We start from the raw sequence: 24080 nt of genomic DNA on the forward strand, positions 1-24080 counted from the left end.
AACCAGATGGCTCAGTCACTCACTATCCAAATGAAAAGGCAACCCTGTTGGCTGATGTTTTTGACAGTAAACAGAGTAATGAAAAACTTGAACTTCCTCATTCATGTTTTCCTGAGGCTAAACTAACTAGTTTAGCTTTTTGATCTCATGAGATTAAAGCTCTGTTGATGGCCCTTGATGCATATGGAGGTGTAGACCCAAATGGCATTTTTCCTTTGTTTTTTTATAAAGACAGCAGATTTCTTAGCTCCAAAGTTATCTGTTATTTTGCGCAAGTTAGCAAGAAGAGGAGCTTTTAGCATTTGTTGGAGAATTGGTAATGTTACTCCTCTATGTAAATGTGTTTGTGGTAGCTCAAGTCACACTGATTACCGCCCAATTTCCATAACTCCCATATTATCTAAAATTTTTGAACGTCTTCTGGCAAAACATCTTAATAGGTTTGCTGAAGGTAATCATCTACTCCCTAGTTTGCAATTTGGTTTTCGTAAAGGCTTTGGAGCATGTGATGCCCTTCTTACAATCTCCAATGCTGTACAGAAATCCCTTGATTGTGGTCTGGAATTTCGTATGATTGGCCTTGATTTTAGTGCTGCCTTTGACCGTGTTAATCATGAGGCCCTTGTTTTAAAACTCAAACAGTTGGGAGTGGGTGGGTCGTTTCTTAGCATTATTATTGATTTTTTAAGTAATAGATCTCAGAGAGTCGTCGTTGATGGGCACCATAGTGAGTATAGGAATGTGATATCTGGTGTTCCACAGGGTAGTGTTCTTGGCCCATTACTTTTCATACTATATACACATGACATGTGGTTTGGCTTAGAAAAAAAGCTTGTTGCACATGCAGATGATGCTACTCTCTTTGCATCAATTCCATCCCCTGAATGTAGATCTGGGGTTGGTGAATCCCTTAAAAGAGATTTAGCTAAAATTAGTGCATGGTGCAAATTATGGGGTATGAAGTTGAATCCTAATAAAACTCAAAGTATGGTTGTAAGTAGGTCAAGGACGGTGGCTCCTCAACATCCAGATCTCAGTATTGATAATGTTTCTTTAAATTTGTATGACTTTTAAAATTTTAGGTGTGATTCTCGACTGCAAATTTACTTTTGAGAAACACATGAGGTCTGTGTCTTCTTCAGTTGCACAAAAAATTGGCTTATTGAGAAAGTCTTACAAGATTTTCGGTGATCAATCTATTCTGAAGAAGTGTTTTAATTCTTTGATTCTACCTTGTTTTGAGTATTGTTCTCCTGTCTGGTCTTCAGCTGCTGATTCTCATCTTAATTTGTTGGACGGAAACTTACGGTCTATTAAATTTCTTATTCCTGATCTAGATATTAATCTTTGGCACCGTCGTTCAATTAGTTCATTATGCATGTTGCATAAGATTTTTCATAACTCTGACCATCCTTTACATTCAGATCTCTCTGGACAATTCTATCCTGTTTGTAATACTAGGCAGGCAGTTAATTCTAATTGCCAGGCCTTCTCCATCATGAGGCTCAATACTACACAGTATTCTAGAAGTTTTTTTCCAGCTGTTACCAAGTTGTGGAATGATCTTCCTAATCGGGTAGTTGAATCGGTAGAACTTCAAAAGTTCAAAGTTGGAGCAAATGTTTTTGTGTTGACCAGGGTGACATGAGTCTTTTTATAGTTTATATATGACATATCTGTTTTTGACGTTGTTAATAGTTTAGGACATATCTGTTTTGACGTTGTTACAGTTTTTAGAATGATTTACTGTTAATTTATTGTCATCATTTATTTATTTCCTTATTTCCTTTCTCACTGTGCTATTTTTCCCTATTGGAGCCCTTGGGCTTTTAGCATCTTGCTTTTCCAACTAGGGTTGTAGCTTGGCTAGTAATAATGATAATAATAATAATATGGCAGTGGGGATATAGGTTCTGCTGTGACTATCTGTCTATTGAGTGAAACCTAGCCTATCACATGAAACCTTATCAGGGTGATAGGAGGGGGATTGGAGTCAACTACCGTGCACCTCTCCAGGTCTGAGTGTCCTGATATCCTGGGATTTTAGACTAACCAGTTTGGCTAAGGATAAGTATCCCATTAAAGGACATGGATTTGTATCCATGTAAAAACAAATCACAAATTTTAAGAATTTATTTGTAATTTTCCTAACTATACAAACCTGGGTCCTTCAAGTTAAACTCCCCACCTCATCCACCCCATAATTCCGAGGTGAATGTTAAAGAGGCCACTTGTAAGGTATCAAGGGGCTGGTCTTCCTTGCCACCCACCAGTAGCTACCAATATTGCATTGTGAATTTTAACAGTCGAGTTTACAGCTTCGCTAAAATCATATTCCTATTAAATGGCCCAATTTTGTATAGTGAGAGAAAATAAAAATTTTTTTTTAAATAGTCCCACTACTAGCTAACCCTGACTTGTCCTATGGCCATTGTAAATGTAAAGGAGAACAAGAAGGCAGGAAACCTCTGCCCCCTCTCCCTTTCCCACTCATTGGCTTCCACCTGTAACTTATAAACTTGACAAAATTCAACAAGCAAACTAGCGTTGTGTTTATTAAATACTCGTACATAATAAACGTTGGTGTGCATCTCTAGGAAAATGATTTTACAATTTAAAGTATTTATGCTGTAACCATGTTCTTGATTGTAAGTACATTACTGTAATATCTTCATTAAATGCCTGTGAAATTCTGCTCTTTATTTCTTATATTTCCATATATTCTAGTGCATTACGTCATTTCATTTTCCTTTTGATCTCTAAGGAAATTTGTTTAATTGCCAAACTGGGAAATAGGGTTGTCAATTTTTTTTTTACATTTTTTTCTGAATAACCCTAATTTGCTTTTTCATACATACTGTAGATTTTACACTAGTACCATTATCTTGTACTTTTTAACTTCATCTGTAATGCTAACTTTTCTTTATCTTTACAGGTTCGTTGTTGGGAAGTTCAAAGAGATGGTAAAACTATAGGCAAAGCACAACAGACAATGGGTGGTCCAGTGATGGATGTTGCATGGCATGATGATGGAAGCAAGGTATTTTTATTTTTATTTTGTTTATTCTTAGCATAGTAAAGTTGTTTATTCTTAGCATAGTAAAGTTGTTTATTCTTAGCATAGTAAAGTTGTTTATTCTTAGCATAGTAAGGTGGTTCAGATTTATACCCCTAACCAAATTTAGTTGAAAGCATTTTTCAAGAAATATTGATAATGAGATTCGTTTATACTAATTCAGTACAAGATTCATATGATTAGTATATTTTAATATAGATTTGTTTCACAACAAACCCATTACTTAAATAGTTCCAATTTTATGTTATCAAATTTCCCATACCTATACAACAAAGGTTAAAGGAAGAGCAACTACTTTTGGTAGGTAAGTACAGTACTTGTGCAGGTGGATCTAGTAGTCCCCAGTTGTTAAATCATTTTTTTATTTGTCTGTCCCACTGTTGAAATGTCACTCATCAAATTGTTCCACAGTAGGGCTGTTGACTGCAGTGATGATGGTCTTTGTAGCCTGGTAAGTTTACTCTTAAGTGTGTCTATTTACGTGTCACCTAGTGTGGTTGTCTCATATCTAAACCAGTCTGATGATCTCATATCTTGGGGCTTTCGGAGGTACAGTATTTTCACCTGCTGATGAGCATATCTTTATAACTTTCCTTGTTCCATATTTCACTCCACCTCAGCCTACTTCTTGTCAAAGCAACAGAGGGAACATCTCTTGAAGATGAAATTGGCTAACTGGAAACCTTTTGTATTTTTGAAACAAGGAATAACAGGTAAGTATGAGAACCTTTTCACATGCATACAGTAATCTATCGCTATATCACGTTCATTGGTCCCTCAGTACATCGCGGACTTATGAATATTTGTAAATCTATATCAGGGCTTTTTTGCGATCTTATATACAAGTTCCTCTTTTTGGACCTAATTATAATAAACTAACCTCTTTATCCCAACTTCTAGTTCAATAAGTAAGAAAAGGGAATGATAAAAGCAATAAAAGTATCGTTAGTAATGCATATTGCTATAAATAACCGAACAAAAAATAGCTGTGTTGTTGTAACTGATTTTGAGAACAGGAGCTGATTTCCTTGCATATCATGAGAGTAAACAATTACCGTGGATGTTACAAATGACGTTAAGTAGAATATGACTGATATATTATTACATTGTAGTACTGTATACCTTTTTTGGTTCATGAAAAGTTAAACCCAATTGCACAAAAACTACTGTACTTGAAGAATTAGAAGAAAAAGTCAGAAATGTCCTAAGCTTTGTAATCTAGCTCTCCATTGTTGAAAGCTATAAAATTACCATGTATTGGCAACAGGGATTAGATATCCCTAAAATTCAATATACCTTTAAAATGGACAGTAAATAGCATATGAGAAAAGTAATTTTACTAAAGACCACATATTGTACTTATAGTAAAATAAAAAAGATAGTTCAAGTATAAATTGTCTCTTCTAGCAAAAAAAAACCCTTGTTAGTTTGCCTAAATCAGTTTATATATAATCGTAAACTATAGAAAAGCGGTACTGTACAGTATATTCGATATGTTTTTATTTCATAATATGATACTATGTGAATATTGCTTGCATTATTATTTGATACAGTTAATTGAAACATCAATGTTATCAGAATCGTAGTTAAATACAGCTGTGCTTTTTGGCATTAGTGAAACCTCTAGATAAGAAAGTTTCTGTAAATGAAAGTCATTTTACAAAGCGACATACAAAGATTTTTTCATCTCATATTATTAAGAAATACTTAGGATATGAAACGTAATTCGCCCAGCCGACAAAAATTTCAAAATTCGCCCACCCCACAAACCTTAAACAAACCACCATTGGTTATCTCCCTACCCTGATGCTAGTAACTGCCATAATATCCTGCTCTCCTGTTGGTTGGCATCTTTCCCATCATACATGCCGTTGTCCCTCGACCATTTAGTTTCAGCATTCGCTATCGTTCAGATTGGGTCGGGAGAAGTTCTCGGCTTGGGAGTCCCTGCCTCTGCCCAGGGTGACTTCTCAAGCCTTGTAGACTCTCCCCGCCGCCTAGCCATGAGACGCTCGAAGATTAGTTGGTCCTCCTCGGACCTTGACCATCTGCTGAAAGGCATTTATAGAGCCTTTGAAGTTTTCAACTTCCTTGACTGGTCTTTGGGAGCCTTAAGTAGGAAAATCTCATTGGCTGATAGAGATGTCTCCTTACTGATTATGTCCTGTATGGATAAAGCCATCCGCGATGGTTCCAATGAGCTCTCCTCATCTTTTACGTCGGGAGTCTTAAAGAAGCGAGAGTCCCTTTGCTCTTTTCTTTCGGCAGGAGTTACTCCCTGTCAAAGAACTGAACTGCTCTTTGCTCCCTTATCAAAGTTTTTGTTCCCGCAACAATTGGTTAAGGACATAGCTTCTTCACTCGTGCAGAAGGACACCCATGACTTGGTGGCGTCCTCTGCTCGCAAAGGGACTCCTTCTACATCCTTTTCTGCTAGACCTAGGATAGACACTCCGGCGTCCAGATTTATTCCGCCCTTTCGTGGCAGAGCTCCCAGCAGGGGAAGTACTCGTGCCGAGGGAAAGAGAGGAGCCAAGTCCTCACGTGGCAGAGTCTGACTGCCCGCAGCCTCAGACAGCAGTAGGAGCCAGACTGAAGAACTTCTGGCAGGCCTGGGAGAAGAGGGGCGCAGACCAACAATCTGTGAGGTTGCTCAGAGAGGGGTACAAAATCCCATTTGTACGCAAACCTCCTCTAGCGACTTCCCCCATCGACCTCTCTCCCAGGTACCGAGAGGAGTCAAAGAGACAAGCCCTGAACCTAGAAGTGTGTCTTTTGCTAGAGAAGGGAGCGGTGGTGAAAATCTCGGACCTTCATTCACCGGGGTTTTACAACCGTCTCTTCCTAGTACCGAAGAAGACAGGAGGTTGGAGACCGGTGCTAGACGTCAGTGCACTCAACGTCTTTGTTACGAAGACAAAGTTCACCATGGAGACCACGAAATCAGTCTTAGCAGCGGTCAGAAAGGGAGACTGGATGGTCTCTCTCGACCTAAGAGACGCATACTTCCACATCCCCATACACCCAGATTCCCAACCGTTTCTGAGGTTTGTTTTCAACAATGTGGTATACCAGTTTCGGGCCCTGTGCTTTGGCCTAAGTCCTGCTCCTCTCGTGTTTACGAGGCTTATGAGGAATGTAGCAAAATTCCTCCATTTATCGGGAATCCGAGCCTCCCTGTACTTGGACGACTGGCTTCTCAGAGCCTCGTCCAGTCATCGCTGTCTGCAGGATCTTCATTGGACATTGGATCTGACCAAGGAATTGGGACTTTTGGTCAACCTAGAAAAGTCCCAGCTGATTCCATCCCAAACTATACTGTATTTAGGGATGGAGATTCGCAGTCCAGTTTTTCGGGCTTTTCCGTCTGCCCCCCGAATAGAGCAAGCCCTGCTCAAAGTCCAACTGATGTTGAAGAGAGAACTATGCTCAGTCAGGAATTGGATGAGTCTAGTAGGAACTTTATCATCCCTGGAGCAGTTTGTCTCGCTAGGAAGGCTACACCTTCGACCTCTCCAGTTCCATCTAGCCTTTCACTGGAAAAAGGACAAGACATTAGAGACGGTCTCAATCCCGATCTCCGAACCAGTAAAGGCATGCCTGAATTGGTGGAACGACAATATCAGTCTGAGAGAGGGACTTTCCCTAGCAGTTCAGAACCCAAACCACATACTATTCTCAGACGCGTCGGATTTGGGTTGGGGTGCGACCCTGGACGGTCGGGAATGCTCAGGTCTGTGGACCTCAAGTCAGAGGAGCATGCACATCAACGGCAAGGAGCTTTTGGCAGTCCACCTAGCCTTGATGAAATTTGAGAGTCTCCTTCGAAACAAAGTGGTAGAGATCAACTCCGACAATACCACAGCCTTGGCATACATTTCGAAACAAGGAGGCACCCACTCCCTGACGCTGTACGAGATCGCAAGGGACCTGCTCATTTGGTCAAGAGATCGAGGCATCTCCCTGTTAACGAGGTTTATCCAGGGCGACTTGAACGTCTTAGCAGACTGCCTCAGTCGGAGGGGTCAGGTAATTCCTACGGAATGGACCCTCCACAAGGACGTGTGCAAGAGTCTTTGGGCGACTTGGGGTCAACCCACCATAGACCTCTTTGCAACCTCGATGACCAAGAGACTTCCAATCTATTGCTCTTCAGTCCCAGACCCAGCAGCAATACACATAGACGCATTTCTTCTAGATTGGTCTCATCTGGACCTATATGCATTCCCACCATTCAAGATTGTCAACAAGGTACTGCAGAAGTTCGCCTCTCACGAAGGGACAAGGTTGACGTTAGTTGCTCCCCTCTGGCCCGCGAGAGAATGGTTCACCGAGGTACTTCGATGGCTGGTAGACTTTCCAAGGAGTCTTCCTCTAAGAGTAGATCTGTTACGTCAGCCCCACGTAAAGAATGTACACCAAAGCCTCCCCGCTCTTCGTCTGACTGCCTTCAGACTATCGAAAAACTCTCTAGAGCTCGAGGCTTTTCGAAGGAGGCAGCCAGTGCGATTGCAAGAGCGAGGAGAGCTTCTACCATTAGAGTATACCAGTCGAAGTGGGAAGTCTTCCGAGACTGGTGCAAGTCACCATCTGTGTCCTCGTCCAGTACCTCTGTAGCCCAAATCGCTGATTTTCTCTTACACCTGAGAAAAGTTCGCTCCCTTTCAGCTACCACGATCAAGGGCTACAGGAGCATGTTGGCTTCGGTCTTTCGGCATAGAGGCTTAGATCTTTCCAACAATAAAGATCTACAAGATCTCCTTAAGTCTTTTGAAACCTCTAAGGAACGTCGTTTGGCAACTCCTGGATGGAACTTAGACGTGGTCCTAAGGTTCCTCATGTCAGACAGGTTTGAGCCATTACATTCAGCCTCCCTGAAGGATCTCACTCTCAAGACACTTTTCCTAGTGTGCTTGGCCTCGGCTAAAAGAGTCAGTGAACTGTATGCCTTCAGTAAGAACATCGGCTTTTCTACAGAAAAAGCCACTTGTTCTCTTCAACTTGGTTTCCTGGCCAAAAATTAACTGCCTTCTCGTCCTTGGCCTAAATCTTTTGATATTCCTTGTTTATCAGAGATCGTAGGCAACGAACTGGAAAGAGTGTTATGTCCTGTTAGAGCTCTTAAGTTCTATTTAGCTCGTACTAAGTCATTACGAGGTAAATCTGAGGCATTATGGTGCTCAGTCAAGAAACCATCATTGCCTATGTCAAAGAATGCTTTGTCATACTTTATCAGATTTTTAATACGAGAAGCTCATTCCCACTTGAATGAGAAAGACCGATGTTTGCTTAAGGTTAAGACGCACGAAGTTAGAGCTATAGAAACCTCCGTGGCCTTCAAGCAAAATAGATCTCTGCAAAGTATCATGGACACGACTTTTTGGAGAAGCAAGTCAGTATTCGCGTCATTTTACTTAAAAGATGTCCAGACTCTTTACGAGGACTGCTACACACTGGGTCCATTCGTAGCAGCGAGTGCAGTAGTGGGTGAGGGTTCTACCACTACACTTCCCTAATTCCAATATCCTTTTTTAATCTGTCTCTTGAAATGTTTTTCAATATTGTTTTTTGGGTTGTACGGAAGGCTAAGAAGCCTTTCGCATCCTGGTTGATTTGGCGGGTGGTCAAAGTCATTTCTTGAGAGCGCCCAGATTAGGGGTTTGATGAGGTCCTGTTGGTATGGGTTGCAACCCTTCATACTTCAGCTCCTGGGAGTCCTTCAGCATCCTAAGAGGATCGCTGGGCTTCGTGAGGAAGACAGACTTACAAGGCAGAGTAATCGTCTAAGTCAACTTCCTTACCAGGTACCTATATATTTTGGTTTTGTTATATTGATAACTGTCAAAAACTCTAAGCATATACGCTGTAAACTTAATTAACTCCGCCTTGGGTGTGAATCAGCTATTATATATTCACCGGCTAAGTTAAATATTTAAAAATGATATTTTAATTATAAAATAAATTTTTGAATATACTTACCCGGTGAATATATAAATTAAAGGCCCTCCCTTCCTCCCCAATAGAGACGCAGCGGGACGAGAAGAATTGAAGGCTTGTTTACATGCATGTGTGGTATCTGGCCGATAGTTGGCGCTGGTGGGCACACCCGCAACCTTCATAGCGATCGCTCGCGAGTTTTTGTGTGTGTTTTTCTGTCGAGCCGCTGAGCAGCAGCTATTATATATTCACCGGGTAAGTATATTCAAAAATTTATTTTATAATTAAAATATCATTTTTCACTTCCCTTCATCTGCATAACAAAAAAAATCCTCAGTTATTGAAAGGTTTAAGTTGCTTTTTTTTTTTCCAATTCTCTCTTGTCAACTTTCAGTCTTCTATGTTGACTGTAGTAATGTTGCAAGTCTTTCCACTTCAAGATTATGAATGAAATTTGATCTTGTGATGCTTAGCCCATCCTTTGAGGAAAATGATATTATCAAAGATTGGCATCCACATGGCAGATACCTTTGTTTTATGCTCTGCCCAGTTCCATTTTTCCTTGATTCACTATAACGTAAGTCACAGAGGAAGAGTTGAGCTCTGCAGGTGAAGAAATTCTCTTAATCTGTTTTCTTCCTCAACTCTGCTTGAAGTCTTCACTCGATAGTCACTTCCAGTCTTTACCTTAAAATACCAGAATTGTTGTTCAAATTCCACAAAAGAACTAAATGTGGTGTCAGAGAGAACTTGCGTGAAGGTGTCAGAGCAATCGGTTGCTATAGTATTATTCCAGACCCGATATTAATCCTCTTTTGAAGTTAACTGAAGACTGACAATCATAGATTCGTATTGGTTTCTGCATTCTCTTCGATAGTAAACTACCTTAACAAGGTAAAGTGGTTAATTATGTAAGTACATAACCTATTAAGTGTATATAACGAAAGACCATTCCTTTTGATAACAAACAGTATCTTTGAGGTAAACTGGTTAAGTACAGTATATAACTAGTAGAGGAGAAATTGCTGTATAGGCACTTCACTTCTGACTAATAGCATATGGTAACTCCTACTTTAATTATTTGGTGCAAATAACACATTTTTATTTCCACCTCTGGGATAAATACTGCATTGTTATTTCCACCTCCTGGTAAATACCCACTTTGTTAACATAAACAAGATTTTTATAAAATTGATGTTTCAATTAATAGTATCTACTAATAATATTTATATATTAGGATCGTATTTAGATATGAAAATAAGTAATCTTTTCCGTTGTTTTCGTTGATAAGTTTCTGTACACAACTGTCTATGCTTTTCGAATCAGCTGATTAAAGCAAACTTCTTAAGGATCTTTTTTGCTCTCAAAAGAAACAGTGAATGCTTAAACTATCATATCATACTATGGTAAATAATTTTATTCAAAATACTTCTCTTTCAATATTTTATTTACTGTCAAGTTTAATTGTATATAAAAGTTTTCCGGATGCATGATAATTTATAGTTTTTAGGTTTGCTGTACTTGATTATACAGCTTAAGAAATTGATTATTTTTCTTCCAATTAATTAGGTAGGTTTTGTTCAATTTTATTCAACTTTTCATAAACCAAATACACCATATTGCAGTTGCTGGAAACACGGGAATTTTATGAGATCATGTTACAGTATAACAAACAATTTTGTCAATTTTCCCTCCAGCTTCGGACAGATCTTTCCCCAATTCCAAGCAGTTTGGCAGCTACGAACATTGTTTTTCACTTCAGCTTCAGCTTGTTTATATTTGGCAGTATATATCCTCAATCTTTTCTCCAAAGTGAGTAAGGATATAGTGAAATATGAAAATATAGCATTCTTATTATACGTAAGGTGCGGATCACCTCCAAATACAAAAATATTAATAAAAAAACTATTTTACTTAGTAACTAGATATTTTCATGGTACAGTCATAATACCATTGCAAGCTATATGAGCATGAAAACTCAACATGTATGTTCTTTGTTCGTCTGTCACTTCGTATATATGTCTGTCATCACATGTGAATTACGGTCTTTTTTTTTTTATAAACAACTTGTAATTGAGGTTTTCCCAAAATCTCAAACAGATCAATATATAAATGAATAAAGTGATGAAAATCCTTGACGTCACGCTGAATTTCGTCTTTTTTAATTAAATTCTCTCTAGTGATATTTATAACTATATAAAAAAGCTTCGTTACACAATAAATGCAGAACATATATACGTTAACTTATGTAGTTTTAGAAATAATAGAATTATTTTCCAAATTTTAGGAAATATTTGAATTGGAAAAATGATAGTTTTGAGTAATCACACTTCAAAGTTTTCAGTAACATGCGTGAACTTTTTGACACGATACTTTGGTTAGTGACGTTATGATTGGTATTCTTTTTGTATTTGACTTTCTAAACAGTTATATATTGATATTAGATTTAACTTGTCTTGGTTTATCGTATCAAGTTGAGTCTCTCTCTCTCTCTCTCTCTCTCTCTCTCTCTCTCTCTCTCTCACTTTGTAATATAGTTACGACAATTGTTTACTATAGTACAATGATTGAAATACAAGCAAAACAGCTGTTGTCAAAGTTGATTGTTCATAACAAAACCTGTTTGTCCGTTTAGTTTCTATTGTGGCTGTATGGTTTATGCATTATTAACGATACTTATATTATTTCTTTTACTTTTTAAAGATTATTAAATTTTTGAAAGCCACAAATTATCGATCATCACAAACTGTTGGTATGTAAATTGAAGCATGAGAAAAAATGATTTTATTTGTGTCTTCGAAAATTCGTTCCTCGAAGCTTCGTATTTTAGGCCATTCTACCATAGATTTCTGTCTGTACTTCGTGGCTTTTCAGCTATCGTTGTGGAGGGGCTGGGCTACTGGAACGGAACGCCTGTTTTAGCCTGGGGTTTACAGTAAAGTGAATGATTAGTGTGTGTAATTACTGCGTGTTTAACAATACTCAGCAAGAAGACGTTTAAATGCTGGCTCGTGTGCCATATCCATTCTGATCTCACCCTTATTTGGTTTGTTCCTATACATGAAGTATTGCAACCTTATTGTAATCTCTTGGGTACATCAAGAATTGCAGATCCCTGAAATCACAGTTTCCAAGAGCTCTCCAGAATCCATGAGATCTTAGCAAACAATCAGGGATATTCATCTACTGTACTCGGTATCCCGCTTGAATTGTGAATTTTGCTTTGTATGAGTGATGGATTGTTAACATTCAGACTGTTCAATCTTATTTGTAGTGTCAGTGCTGCTGTTCTTCCACATCCAATCATCATAACACATGAGCTGAGTCTTGAATGTTGTGTGAGAAAAGTGCTGCTGCTCTTTTTCTTTTGTCAACAAATTGTTGAGTCAGTGGAATGTTGCAGACAGCAATTGAATGCCTAATATAATGGATGGGTTTGTATGGAAATTTTTATTTTACTAAAATTCAGTTTTTCACCTAAGTTGGGAATTTCTAACAGGGCAACTTGTCTTTTCAGATTCACTAAGTTTTTATTTATATATACAGGTATGCATTTTCTTAATATACTTACAGGTGTTTATGGCCAGTGCTGATAAAACAGTACATTGTTGGGATTTAGGCAGCAATCAAAAGATGCAGGTCGCCCAGCATGAGGCTCCAGTTAAAACTGTACATTGGATTAAAGCTCCTTCCTACTCTTGCATCATGACCGGTTCCTGGGACAAGACGTTGAAGGTAAAAGTACTTGGTTAGCTTTTCTTGAATTTTACCTTGCTGAAAGTGGAAGTTCATGCCCTTTGTAGGAAAACTGAAAATCATTATAAAGTGATGTGTTATTGGATTGAAATATCTACACACCATTTTTATTAGTGGGTCTTTTTTTACTTATTCATTTTTGTAGGTGTCTATCCTTCCTTTTGTGTATTTTAGCCCTTTTGATTAGAGAAGAGATTTATATTTTCCTGGCCAACCGATTCTGTTATATTAAGAAGTATGGTTAATGTTTATTTTGATTTCTTGTATGGTTTTATTTCCAGTTTTGGGACACGAGAAGTGCTACACCAATATTAACAATTAACTTACCCGAGAGATGTTATTGTGCAGATGTTGAGTATCCAATGGCGGTGGTTGGCACAGCTAATCGTCATTTAATAGTATACCAGCTGGAAGGTCAACCACAAGAGTACAAACAAATAGAATCACCCTTAAAATACCAGGTACCTATATTCATCTGCTTTTACATACTTTACTTTGTTTTCTTAGATCTGTTTGCTGAAGTTGTTTGAACATTTTCCGGTTGACTGATGCTCCAAAATCACTTGGATGCATTTAAGAAAGACAAAGAATCTCTATTCATGTAGATCACCTTGATAAAGGAACTTTGGGTCCATTGTGGAAATTCCAATACATTAGTTGTAGTAATTTTAATACAAATTTACATATTTACAGCACAGATGTGGTTGCAATCTTCAAAGACAAGAAAGGGGCTGGTGCACCGGCTGGCTTTGCCCTGGGAAGTGTAGAAGGCCGGGTGGCTATCCAATACATAGTAGCAGCATCACCAAGGGACAACTTCACCTTCAAGTGCCACAGGTCAAATGGAACGTCAAATGGATTCCAAGACATATATGCTGTAAGTATGGATTCCAAGAGATATATGCTCTCTCTCTCTCTCTCTCTCTCTCTCTCTCTCTCTCTCTCTCTCTCTCTCTCTCTCTCTCTCTCATATTTATTATTATTATTCCTTGCTAAGCTACAACCCTAGTTGGAAAAGCGGGATGCTATAAACCCAGGGGCTCCAACAGGGAAAATAGCTCAGTGAGGAAAGGAAACAAAGAAAAATAAAATAATTCAAGAAGAGCATCTTGCTTTTCCAACTAGGTCTCTCTCTCTCTCTCTCTCTCTCATTTCTGGCAATTTGTGTTCATACATTGGCTCAAAGTCCTCGGCTTTGTACTGCCGACCGCCCCCTCAAATGTTCACTCCTTAGGTATTCATCTTCAATAACTCGACGAGTCCATTTTGACATGGTCTGGGGATCATGATAAATTTAGAGAAGTCCAATCTGGAGCTCAGGAAGAGGATGGTTTACCTGGTTATGAGGTTAGATACAGTATAGGGGGGAAGTGTTTCCTTCTGAAAACAGACTCGGAAAAGTAGCGTGTTCTATCCTTCACAAACCACAACTTTTGTCTGGAAGTGGCAACAACTTCTGGGCTACCTGTCTTCCCTGGAAAAACTCGTACTGCAAGGGAGATTATGCTAGAGATACCTTCAGTGGTGCCTAAAGAGGCATTGATTGCCAGCCAACGGCAACCAGGACCAGTTATTTCCAAGTAACACATGAAAATAAGGGAGGACCTGAACCAGCACCAGTTTGTCCAAGTAACTCCTGAAATATGGGAGCACCTGTACTGATGGTTAGGAGACAACATTCTCAAAGGGAACACCCTTAGAATGACCATCCTTGGAGATGCTTCTGTTCTCGTACGTTTCAAAGGATAGCTAAGGAGAACAGATCGTAGCAGGATTTTTGTGCCGAGTAGGAGAAGACCCTGCATATCAATCTACGAGAGCTGATGGCAGCTCTTCTAGCTCTGCATTCTTTTTAACGACTCCTGTTAGGTAACTCGGTAGTGTTGATGAGCATCAATTCTACCGTAATAGCCTACATCATGAACAAGGAGTAATAGCCTCTCACAACCTCTGTGACTTAATGAAACAAGCCCACTTATAAGCCGCAGAAAATGAAGTAAAAGACCTGTCAGCAAGGTTCATTCCAGGCAAGAAGAACGTTATTGTAACTTATGGATAGATGAGAGGTGGAGAGTGATCTATTTATCTAACTGCTATGGACAGGTGAGAGGTGGAGAGTGATCTATTCATCTTCGTGGCAAAAAGTTTCCATACTTTATGGAGTTCCTCAGTAATAACAAGCCTCAAAATGAAGCCCCCTACCTATTGGTCACCAGTACCGGATTAGGCAGCAGCTCTCGAGGACACCTTTCAACATCCGCGAGACGGACTTGATGCTTACACTTTTGTGCCTTTTTTCCTGATCAAGAGGATCATCAACAGGATTTTGGCTACAAATGGGTCACAAGCAGGGTGGTACCCTGACCTCCTGATATTGTCTGAGATACCCAGAGAGCTCCCCAACCGACCCAACCGCCTGTGCCAACCTTACCTTTGGCAACATCACAGCTCGATGACATGGGCTTTTTGCAAGGCGCTGCAAAAAAGGTGGCCTTATACCTCTGCAAGTCCATGGCAGCAGTTTACCAGACCAAGGGGGCTATTTTCTATGGTTAGTGTTGTGGCACAAGGGGTATTTCTCTAGTTGCAGCTTCTCTACAGAGGATAGCAGACTCTTATCATCTTATGTAGAAATAAATGCCTTTCCATGTCGGCAGGAAAGGGCTATTGCTGAGACTTGAGCCACGTCTTGGCTGAAAGGCCTTGACCTTTCTTCTTCATGGGAACTCGCTGATTAAGAGATTTGAGCGATCCTGCCTTCCAGGAGAGCTCAAACCACCAACTTCGGACATCACCAAATTCTCAGCTCTTTGAAAACTGCCCCAAACAAACCCCAAGAAAGGCTTCTGACTGGGATCTTACCTTGAAAACAGTTCTTACTAGCCCTGGCCTTGGCTAAACAGGTTAGCAAAATCCCCATTTGTCATACTCTGTATCTCATACTGAGGATTGGAGGAAGGAATGAATTCATAATGAAGACTCAAAACTCCCACCATTCACAACTTTTCTTTTTCTTTATTTTTGTTGTTATTATTACTAGCTAAGCTACAGTATGACCCTAGTTGGAAAAGCAGGATGCTATAATCCCAAGAGCTCCAACAGGAAAAATTAACCCAGTGAGAAAGAGAAATAAGAAAAAGGATAGAGAACTCTAACCCAAAACAATGCAAGACTATGGTACAGAGACTAGAGAATGGTGGTTTTATTTTGGAGTGTCTTCCAAAAAGCGATGCGCACCATAGCTAAAGTCTCTCTTCTACTTACCAAGTGGAAAGTAAACACTGAATAATTACTTTGCAGTAGTAAAACCCTTGGGTGACGAGGAATTGTTTGGTTATCTTAGTGTTGTCAGTTTTATGAGAAATGCGGAGAGTGTGTAAAGAATAAGTCAGGCTATTTGGTGTATGTAAGCAAAGGAAAGATGAGCCATAACCAGAGAGAGATCCAATGTAATACTGTCTGGCCAGTCAAAAGACCCAATAACACTAGCGGTAGTATCTCAACGGGTGGCAGGTTCTTTGGCGGACCTACTATCTATTACTTCACTCCAGGAGGTAACTAAGGATTTGGATGAGTTGCCTCTTTGTTCTTTGAGGGCACAACTCATAGATCATAGCCTCAAAACTTATTTATTGGTTCAGGAAGGTAAAAGAGGAGAGTCAAAGAACACTTATCTCCTTCTGGCTTCAAAGCAGTAACCAGAGTACAGGAACATTGGGTGGATAGTGACATGGCAGAACCATTCCTTGCTCATGCTCATGAAGTGAGGTGAGTAAGAGCTTCTATAGCCTTTAAAAATAACCAATCAATAGCACAAGCTTTGTTGGTATGAGTCTGGAAGTGCTAGACAACCTTCACAATACATTACCTTAGGAATTGTACTCACGTCTTTCAACATGTCTGTGGGGTCTGTGATAGCTGATCAATAAGTAATGTAGCATTCTTAATTCCTAACAGGATAAGAAGCATCATGTTATGCGATATTAGTCTAGGTTAAGAGTAAGAATTTCTGGCCCTTTTCCTCTTTCCCCCGCCCTTGGGGGTGCAACAGTCGACATCTTATGTTGTTTAGATAGACCCATATAGACTCTGATGCAGGTAAGGTACCATATTGAGCACCATTCTATTTTATGTAAAATTTAAGAGTTTGATTGCCATCCTCTTAACAAGGGTAAGATGCATATAAATGTTAACTTATCTATCTGTATTAGCTTTACATTCTAACAAGATATCCCAGTGCGGATAGAGGTTACTAAATTGACTCTGTCTAACAGCAAAGCTTAAATCTATCACTTGAACCCTTTTAGGACAATAGATGTTAATGGAAATCAGTCTTGAGTGCACCGACATCCCGGAATTTTAGAACAGCCAGTTTGGTCGTAGGAACTTCCTCACTCCTAAGGATAGTCTCCTATTAAATGACACGATTTTGTATCCATTTAGTAACAAATAAAAGATTTGAAATTTTTTTATTTTTCCTGATTATGCAAAACTGAGTATTGTAAGTTAACTTTCTGCTTCAATCTACCCCTTATTCAAAGGTGAAGGTCAAGGTGGCCATTTAGTGAGCCAGGGGATGGCTGAGGCATCCCCACCGCCACCAGTAACTACCAACACCTTGTTATAAAATCTTTAGACCTAAGTTGCCAGCTTTACTAAAATTATACTCCTAAAGGACTCAGGGCTGTATAGTTAGGAAAAATAGTAATTATATTTAGGATTTGTAATTTTGAATCAGGTCATGTTCTAGAAAATTTTACACTGGTTCCTCACATTGAGTTATAAAGTGGAATGTTTACTTACACCCGATGTTTATTGAAAGTGTTTTATCTTCATATTAATTGCTAAAGTTTTAATGTGAAAATACCCAATTTCAGCAAAGGCTTCTATCTGTAGGTCAAAGGTAAAATGTTTTCATCACAGTCTCGGTAAATTAATTTTTTAAAGCCAAGCTTCTACTTGTTCTTTTGTTCTCCTTGTGACAAAGTTTAGCATTTATATGATTTTCATCACAAGTCTTATTGATTTTTTAACAATGCATTTGAGGTCAAATATTATTATTATTAGTATTATTTCAATGTATGTTTACTTAATTTTTAAAATATGATGGCCTGGGTTTGGTTATTTGATAATTATGACCATTATTGAGAGAGGGGGAAAGATGTTTCTAATGTAATTAGGCATAATATTTTTTTTGTGTATAATTAGCCCTTTGAAAATTCTTATATTTGTTAAGATTAGTTTAGTAAAATGTCCAAAAAAGGTTCCTTTAGCTTCAGTGGCAATTTTTTTGGTGAGGAGTTGGCACTCAAAGGGTTAAAATTAATTTGTAAAGTACTGTAAATTAATACTAGGAACAACATAGAGATTTAATACAAAAACATGTAGATTATTTTCTTTACTGCTCAAAGCTAACTCATTTCAACTTTCCAGGTGAACGACATCAAATTCCACCCTGTGCATGGTACACTAGCAACTGTAGGATCCGACGGTAGATTTAGCTTCTGGGACAAAGATGCACGAACAAAGCTCAAAAACTCTGAAGCCATGGAACAGCCCATCTCCTGTTGTGCTTTTAATCACAATGGCCAAATATTTTCCTATGCAGTTTCGTACGACTGGTCGAAGGTATGATTTAAAGTCTGTTTTTGTATAAACTGGTCTCTTTCTCCTGAAACTGATTTTTTATACTTTAGATTGTCAATACACTATTCTTATTGTTTACTGTATGTAGTACTTATGAAATTTCTTAAGGATCAAACCCCAATGAACTCAAACTGGCTAAGCAAGCTACCACAGTCAATAATGAAAAAATGGTACAGATAGTGCTTAAGGTATGAACATTCAATTTGCGAACTTCCAGATTTACGAACACAATTACCGTAAGTCAAAAATATGTTCAAGCTCAATGGAGTTATAATTTTGAAATGAGCTCCACTCCTGACTGGGTATTGGTGCTGCCGCTGTCACCCATGCTTATTTGGAGAAGCAGAAGGCATATCATCTTTGGAAGGGTAACAGATCAGATTTGATTGGGAATAAAGTTACTCAGCATAGAGCTTTTGCTCATAGATTTTATGCTTCAACTGAAAAGGAATACAATTTAACCTTGAAAGAAACCCTTTCGATACAACACAGAACAAAGGTTGTGGGGTACCCTTAAATCTGCACTCTTTGGTGTAGATGCAACAGTTCCTTCTTTGCTTGAACCGGATGGCTCTACCACTCACTATTCAAATGAAAAGGGCTGATATGTTTGACAGTAAGCAGAGGAATGAGAAAACTTGATCTTCCTTATTCATGTTATCCTGAGGCTAAACTAATTAGTTTAGCTTTTAGATCTAGCAAAATTAAAGCTCTTTTGATAGACCTTGCTGCTTATAGAGGTACAGACCCAAATAGTATTTTTCCTTTGTGTTTATACATGGCTCTTTCCCCAACAGTTAGACATAAACAGAGTTCTCTCTATTGTCTTATATCATGTATTCAGTCTTCCTAAAGTCCTATAATGGATAAGCCTTCTTCTAGAGTCTCTAGACGATTACCGAATGTCTTCTATTATTCGGTGTTGGTTTAGATTGCAAAGACTCCCTAATTTTTCAATATTAAACTTAGCCGGTGATCATATAAGCTGCAGCTCTGCTGCCCGACAGAAAAAACCTACGGTCAAAATACGCCAGCGATCGCTATGCAGGTAGGGAGTGTACATCAACAGCGCTATCTGTCGAGCAGGTACTCAAGTACTCCATGTAAACACAACCAATTTTCTCTCTGTCGTGCCACCGGCAAGACCTACTAAATTCGCTGTTGCTTACTGGATTGGTTTTCACAGATTTTGGTGAAGTACACATTTCTAGTTATTAGCTTTCGCTTTGCAGAGGTTATCTTCAATACATCCTTGCATTCTTTTATTGATTTTTGGATTATTTGTTGACGACTTGGATAGATTTTGAATTCCCCTTTGACTAATTCAAGATGGCTGACCCTTCTCAAGTCCCTAAATACAGAAAGTGTAGTGCTAGGGACTGTTCAAGGCGTCTTCCGAAGGCCTCTATCGATCCGCACACCGTTTGTTCCAATTGTCGGGGTAAAACCTGTCAATTGGAAGATCGATGTGAGGAATGCGTTGGGCTTTCGGAATTCGATTTTCTCGAATTCCTGAAATATTCACGTAGGCTAGAGAGAGATAGAGTCAGGAGAAGTTCATCTCGCTCCGTTGATATTTCCTCTCCCCATGCCCCACAACCTATTCCTGCCCCTGTAGTGGTTGCTCCTGATCCCCCTTCTAGCACTCAACAACCTTCGATGGCAGATATGATGCGTGCCATCCAGGCTCTGGGTGAGAGAGTCGAGTCATTGGCGAGTGACCGTAACCAACTCATGGCAGACGTCAAGGAGTTGAAGGGTAAGAGTGCAGTGGGTAGTGACAAAGTGAGTGGTAGTGTAGTGTTGTGGAAAGTGTTAGTGTTACGACCAAAGGGTTCGACAGGCTTTAATCAGCGGACAGACGTTCCCTCCGTGGTTTCGGATGTATCTTACCAAGATCGCCCCACCCACAAGAAGACGAGAGAGCCCATTTATTCCTCGTCTGCGGAAGATGTTTCTCGGAAGAAACAATGGACCAAGGTCTCACGGCCTCTTAAACGCAAGTCGGTCCCTTCCGTGCAAGTCCAACGGCCCAGTTGTAGCCACTGGGTCAGTTCGGACTCGCTGCAGTCTTCCGATGACTGCACACCTCCTAAGAGAGGCAAAGCGGTACCGCAACAGGCAGTAACTCCGTCTGTTGCCGCACCTGCTACTGTAGACCCTAAGTGGTCTTTGCTGCAGACCATGCAGACGCAGTTAACATCTTTAATGCAGGACTTTCGTGCGGAGAAGGTTGACGCTGCACCCGTTAGCCTACAACCAACCACGGTTGTGCGTCCAGTGGACGCTGAGGCTACCTTCTCCCGCACTCCAGCTGTGAGAGTCCCGCCACCCATGCGCAGTGTACCCTGCCAGCCGCATGTTGACGTTCAGCGACGCACGGAACCCTCCGTTGACGTTCGCGAGTTACAACAACAACCTAAGTTGTTTTGTTTTGACGCGGTGCGTCAACTTCCGCAACCCAGTGTGGTTACCACCACTCGCCCACAGCAGACTAGTCAGTCAGGAGTAGACGCTTTGCGCCCCCGCGCTGCTATGGTTGTTGCCAGCTCACAGACTGGCCAACAGTTCCATGACGTTGCGTCCAGTGCAGTCACGCATGCACCCGTGCTGCCGGACTCAGCTGACCAGCCAATTCCTACTCCTTTGCCGCTTCCTCCTCAGTATTCAGACGATGGACTCTCTGATGGTGACGACGCTGCACACCTTGACGACCCGCACACGGACATCGACGAACCCAAGACCACGCCTCCCTCCTTGGACTTTAGAAAAGTTCTTGCACTGTTCAAGGAGATGTATCCTGATCAGTTTGTTTCTGCAGCCCCACGCTCTCCTCCATCTGAGTTCGCTTTAGGCACGCAGTCATCCGCGCCTGCCTTTACGAAGCTCGTCCTCGCCCGCTCGTCCAAGAGAGCTTTAAGAGTGTTGGGAGATTGGATGCAGTCCAAAAAGCACCTTGGGAAGACAGCATTCTTGTTTCCCCCTGCGAAGCTCGCTTCCAGATTGAGCGTCTGGTATGCCACGGGAGAAGTTCTCGGCTTGGGAGTTCCTGCCTCTGCCCAGGGCGACTTCTCAAGTCTAGTAGACTCTCCCCGCAGGCTAGCCATGAGACGCTCCAAGATTTGTTGGACTCCTTCAGACTTAGACCATCTGATGAAAGGAGTGTTCAGAGCCTTCGAGGTTTTTAACTTTTTGGATTGGTGTTTGGGAGCGTTGAGCAGGAAGACCTCCCCTTCTGACAAGGAAACTTCCATGCTCATTATGTCCTGCATGGACAAGGCCATACGGGACGGTTCCAGTGAGCTTGCGGCTTCGTTCGTTTCCGGGGTCCTCAAGAAACGGGAAAACCTTTGCTCCTTCTTGTCAGCTGGAGTAACACAATGTCAGAGATCGGAACTTATGTTTGCTCCTCTCTCAAAGTGCCTTTTCCCAGAGGAGTTGATCAAGGAGATTGCTGCCTCCTTGATTCAAAAAGACACGCATGACCTGGTTGCGTCATCTGCCCGCAAAGCCACCCCTTTGCCTACCGTGTCTCGACCCAGGCTGGATACTCCAGCGTCAAGATTTATTCCGCCCTTTCGTGGTAGAGCCTCCAGCAGAGGAGGTGCTCGTGCCGAAGGTAAACGTGGGAGTAAGAAGAAAGGTACCAAGTCCTTTAGAGGCAGAGTCTGACTGCCACCTTCTTCAGACAGCAGTGGGAGCCAGACTCAAGAACTACTGGCAGTCCTGGGAGAACAGGGGCGCAGATGCACAATCTGTGAAGTTGCTCAGAGAAGGGTACAAGATCCCGTTCTTGCGCAAGCCCCCTCTAGCAACGACTCCCATCGACCTCTCTCCCAGGTACAGAGAGGAGGACAAGAGACTAGCTTTGAAGCAAGAGGTGTCTCTCTTACTAGAAAAGGGAGCGGTAGTCAAAGTCCGGGACCATCAATCCCCGGGCTTCTACAACCGTCTCTTCTTAGTGGTAAAGAAGACAGGAGGGTGGAGACCGGTGCTAGACGTCAGTGCTCTGAATGTCTTTGTCACAAAGCAGACGTTCGCCATGGAGACGACAAAGTCTGTTCTAGCAGCGGTCAGGAAGGAAGACTGGATGGTCTCTTTAGACCTCAAGGACGCTTACTTTCACGTCTCCATCCACCCAGATTCCCAACCTTTTCTAAGGTTCGTTTACGGGAAGGTTGTCTACCAATTTCAAGCCCTGTGCTTTGGCCTAAGCACGGCGCCTCTTGTCTTTACGAAACTGATGAGGAATATTGCCAAATTCCTGCATTTAGCAGACATCAGAGCCTCCCTCTATTTGGACGACTGGCTTCTAAGAGCTTCGTCCAGTCGTCGCTGTCTGGAGAATATAAAGTGGACTCTAGATCTGACCAAGGAATTGGGTCTCCTGGTCAATATGGAAAAGTCCCAACTGGTCCCATCCCAAACTATAGTGTACCTAGGGATGGAGATTCACAGTCGAGCTTTTCGGGCTTTTCCGTCGGCCCCCAGAATTAGTCAAGCCCAAGGATGCATCCAGAACATGCTAAAGAAGGACCGATGTTCAGTCAGACAGTGGATGAGTCTGATAGGGACGCTTTCATCACTGGACCAGTTCATTGCGTTAGGGAGACTGCACCTCCGTCCCCTTCAATTTCACCTAGCTGTTCACTGGAGAAAGGACAAGACGCTAGAAGCGGTCTCGATCCCCATTTCCGAGAAGATGAAGTCATCACTGACTTGGTGGAAGGACAACATCTACCTCAGAGAGGGTCTGCCCCTGGCTGTTCAGACCCCCAACCACGTTCTCTTCTCGGACGCATCGGACACGGGCTGGGGTGCGACATTAGACGGTCGGGAATGCTCGGGCACTTGGAACTCGGATCAAAGAACGTTACATATCAACTGCAAGGAGCTACTGGCAGTTCATCTGGCCTTGAAAAGCTTCAAGTCCCTCCTTCTAGGCAAGGTGGTGGAGGTGAACTCAGACAACACCACGGCCTTGGCGTACATCTCCAAGCAAGGAGGGACCCATTCTTTGACGTTGTACGAGATCGCAAGGGACCTCCTCACCTGGTCAAGAGATCTAAACCTGTCTCTAGTAACGAGGTTCATTCAAGGCAACATGAATGTCATGGCGGACCGCCTCAGTCGGAAGGGTCAAATCATCCCAACAGAATGGACCCTACACAAGAATGTGTGCAAGAGACTATGGGCCACATGGGGTCAACCTACCATAGATCTCTTTGCAACCTCGATGACCAAGAGGCTCCCAAATTATTGCTCGCCAATCCCGGACCCAGCAGCAGTTCATATAGATGCTTTTCTACTGGATTGGTCCCATCTAGACCTTTATGCATTCCCCCCGTTCAAGATTGTCAACAAGGTACTGCAGAAGTTCGCCTCTCACGAAGGGACAAGGTTGACGTTGGTTGCTCCCCTCTGGCCCGCGAGAGAATGGTTCACCGAGGTACTTCAATGGCTGGTGGACGTTCCCAGAACTCTTCCTCTAAGAGTGGACCTTCTACGTCAGCCACACGTAAAGAAGGTACACCCAAGCCTCCACGCTCTTCGTCTGACTGCCTTCAGACTATCGAAAGACTCTCGAGAGCTAGAGGCTTTTCGAAGGAGGCAGCCAGGGCGATTGCTAGAGCAAGGAGGACATCCACTCTTAGAGTCTACCAGT

The 24080-nt window shown here is 41.3% G+C and overlaps 1 protein-coding gene across 1 annotated transcript in view; it reads left to right on the forward strand.

Moving 5' to 3' along the window:
• The window catches only part of LOC137648692 (protein Rae1-like), a 52017-nt gene that overhangs the window by 23300 nt on the left and 4637 nt on the right, over nt 1–24080 (forward strand). Inside the window, 6 exon segments of the mRNA XM_068381721.1 lie at nt 2936–3040; nt 12587–12748; nt 13051–13230; nt 13463–13471; nt 13473–13646; nt 18203–18397. Coding sequence (XP_068237822.1) covers nt 2936–3040; nt 12587–12748; nt 13051–13230; nt 13463–13471; nt 13473–13646; nt 18203–18397 — 825 coding nt within the window.

Source organism: Palaemon carinicauda, chromosome 10 (genome assembly GCF_036898095.1).
Source record: "Palaemon carinicauda isolate YSFRI2023 chromosome 10, ASM3689809v2, whole genome shotgun sequence".
In the NCBI taxonomy this organism is placed as follows: Eukaryota; Metazoa; Arthropoda; class Malacostraca; order Decapoda; family Palaemonidae; genus Palaemon; species Palaemon carinicauda.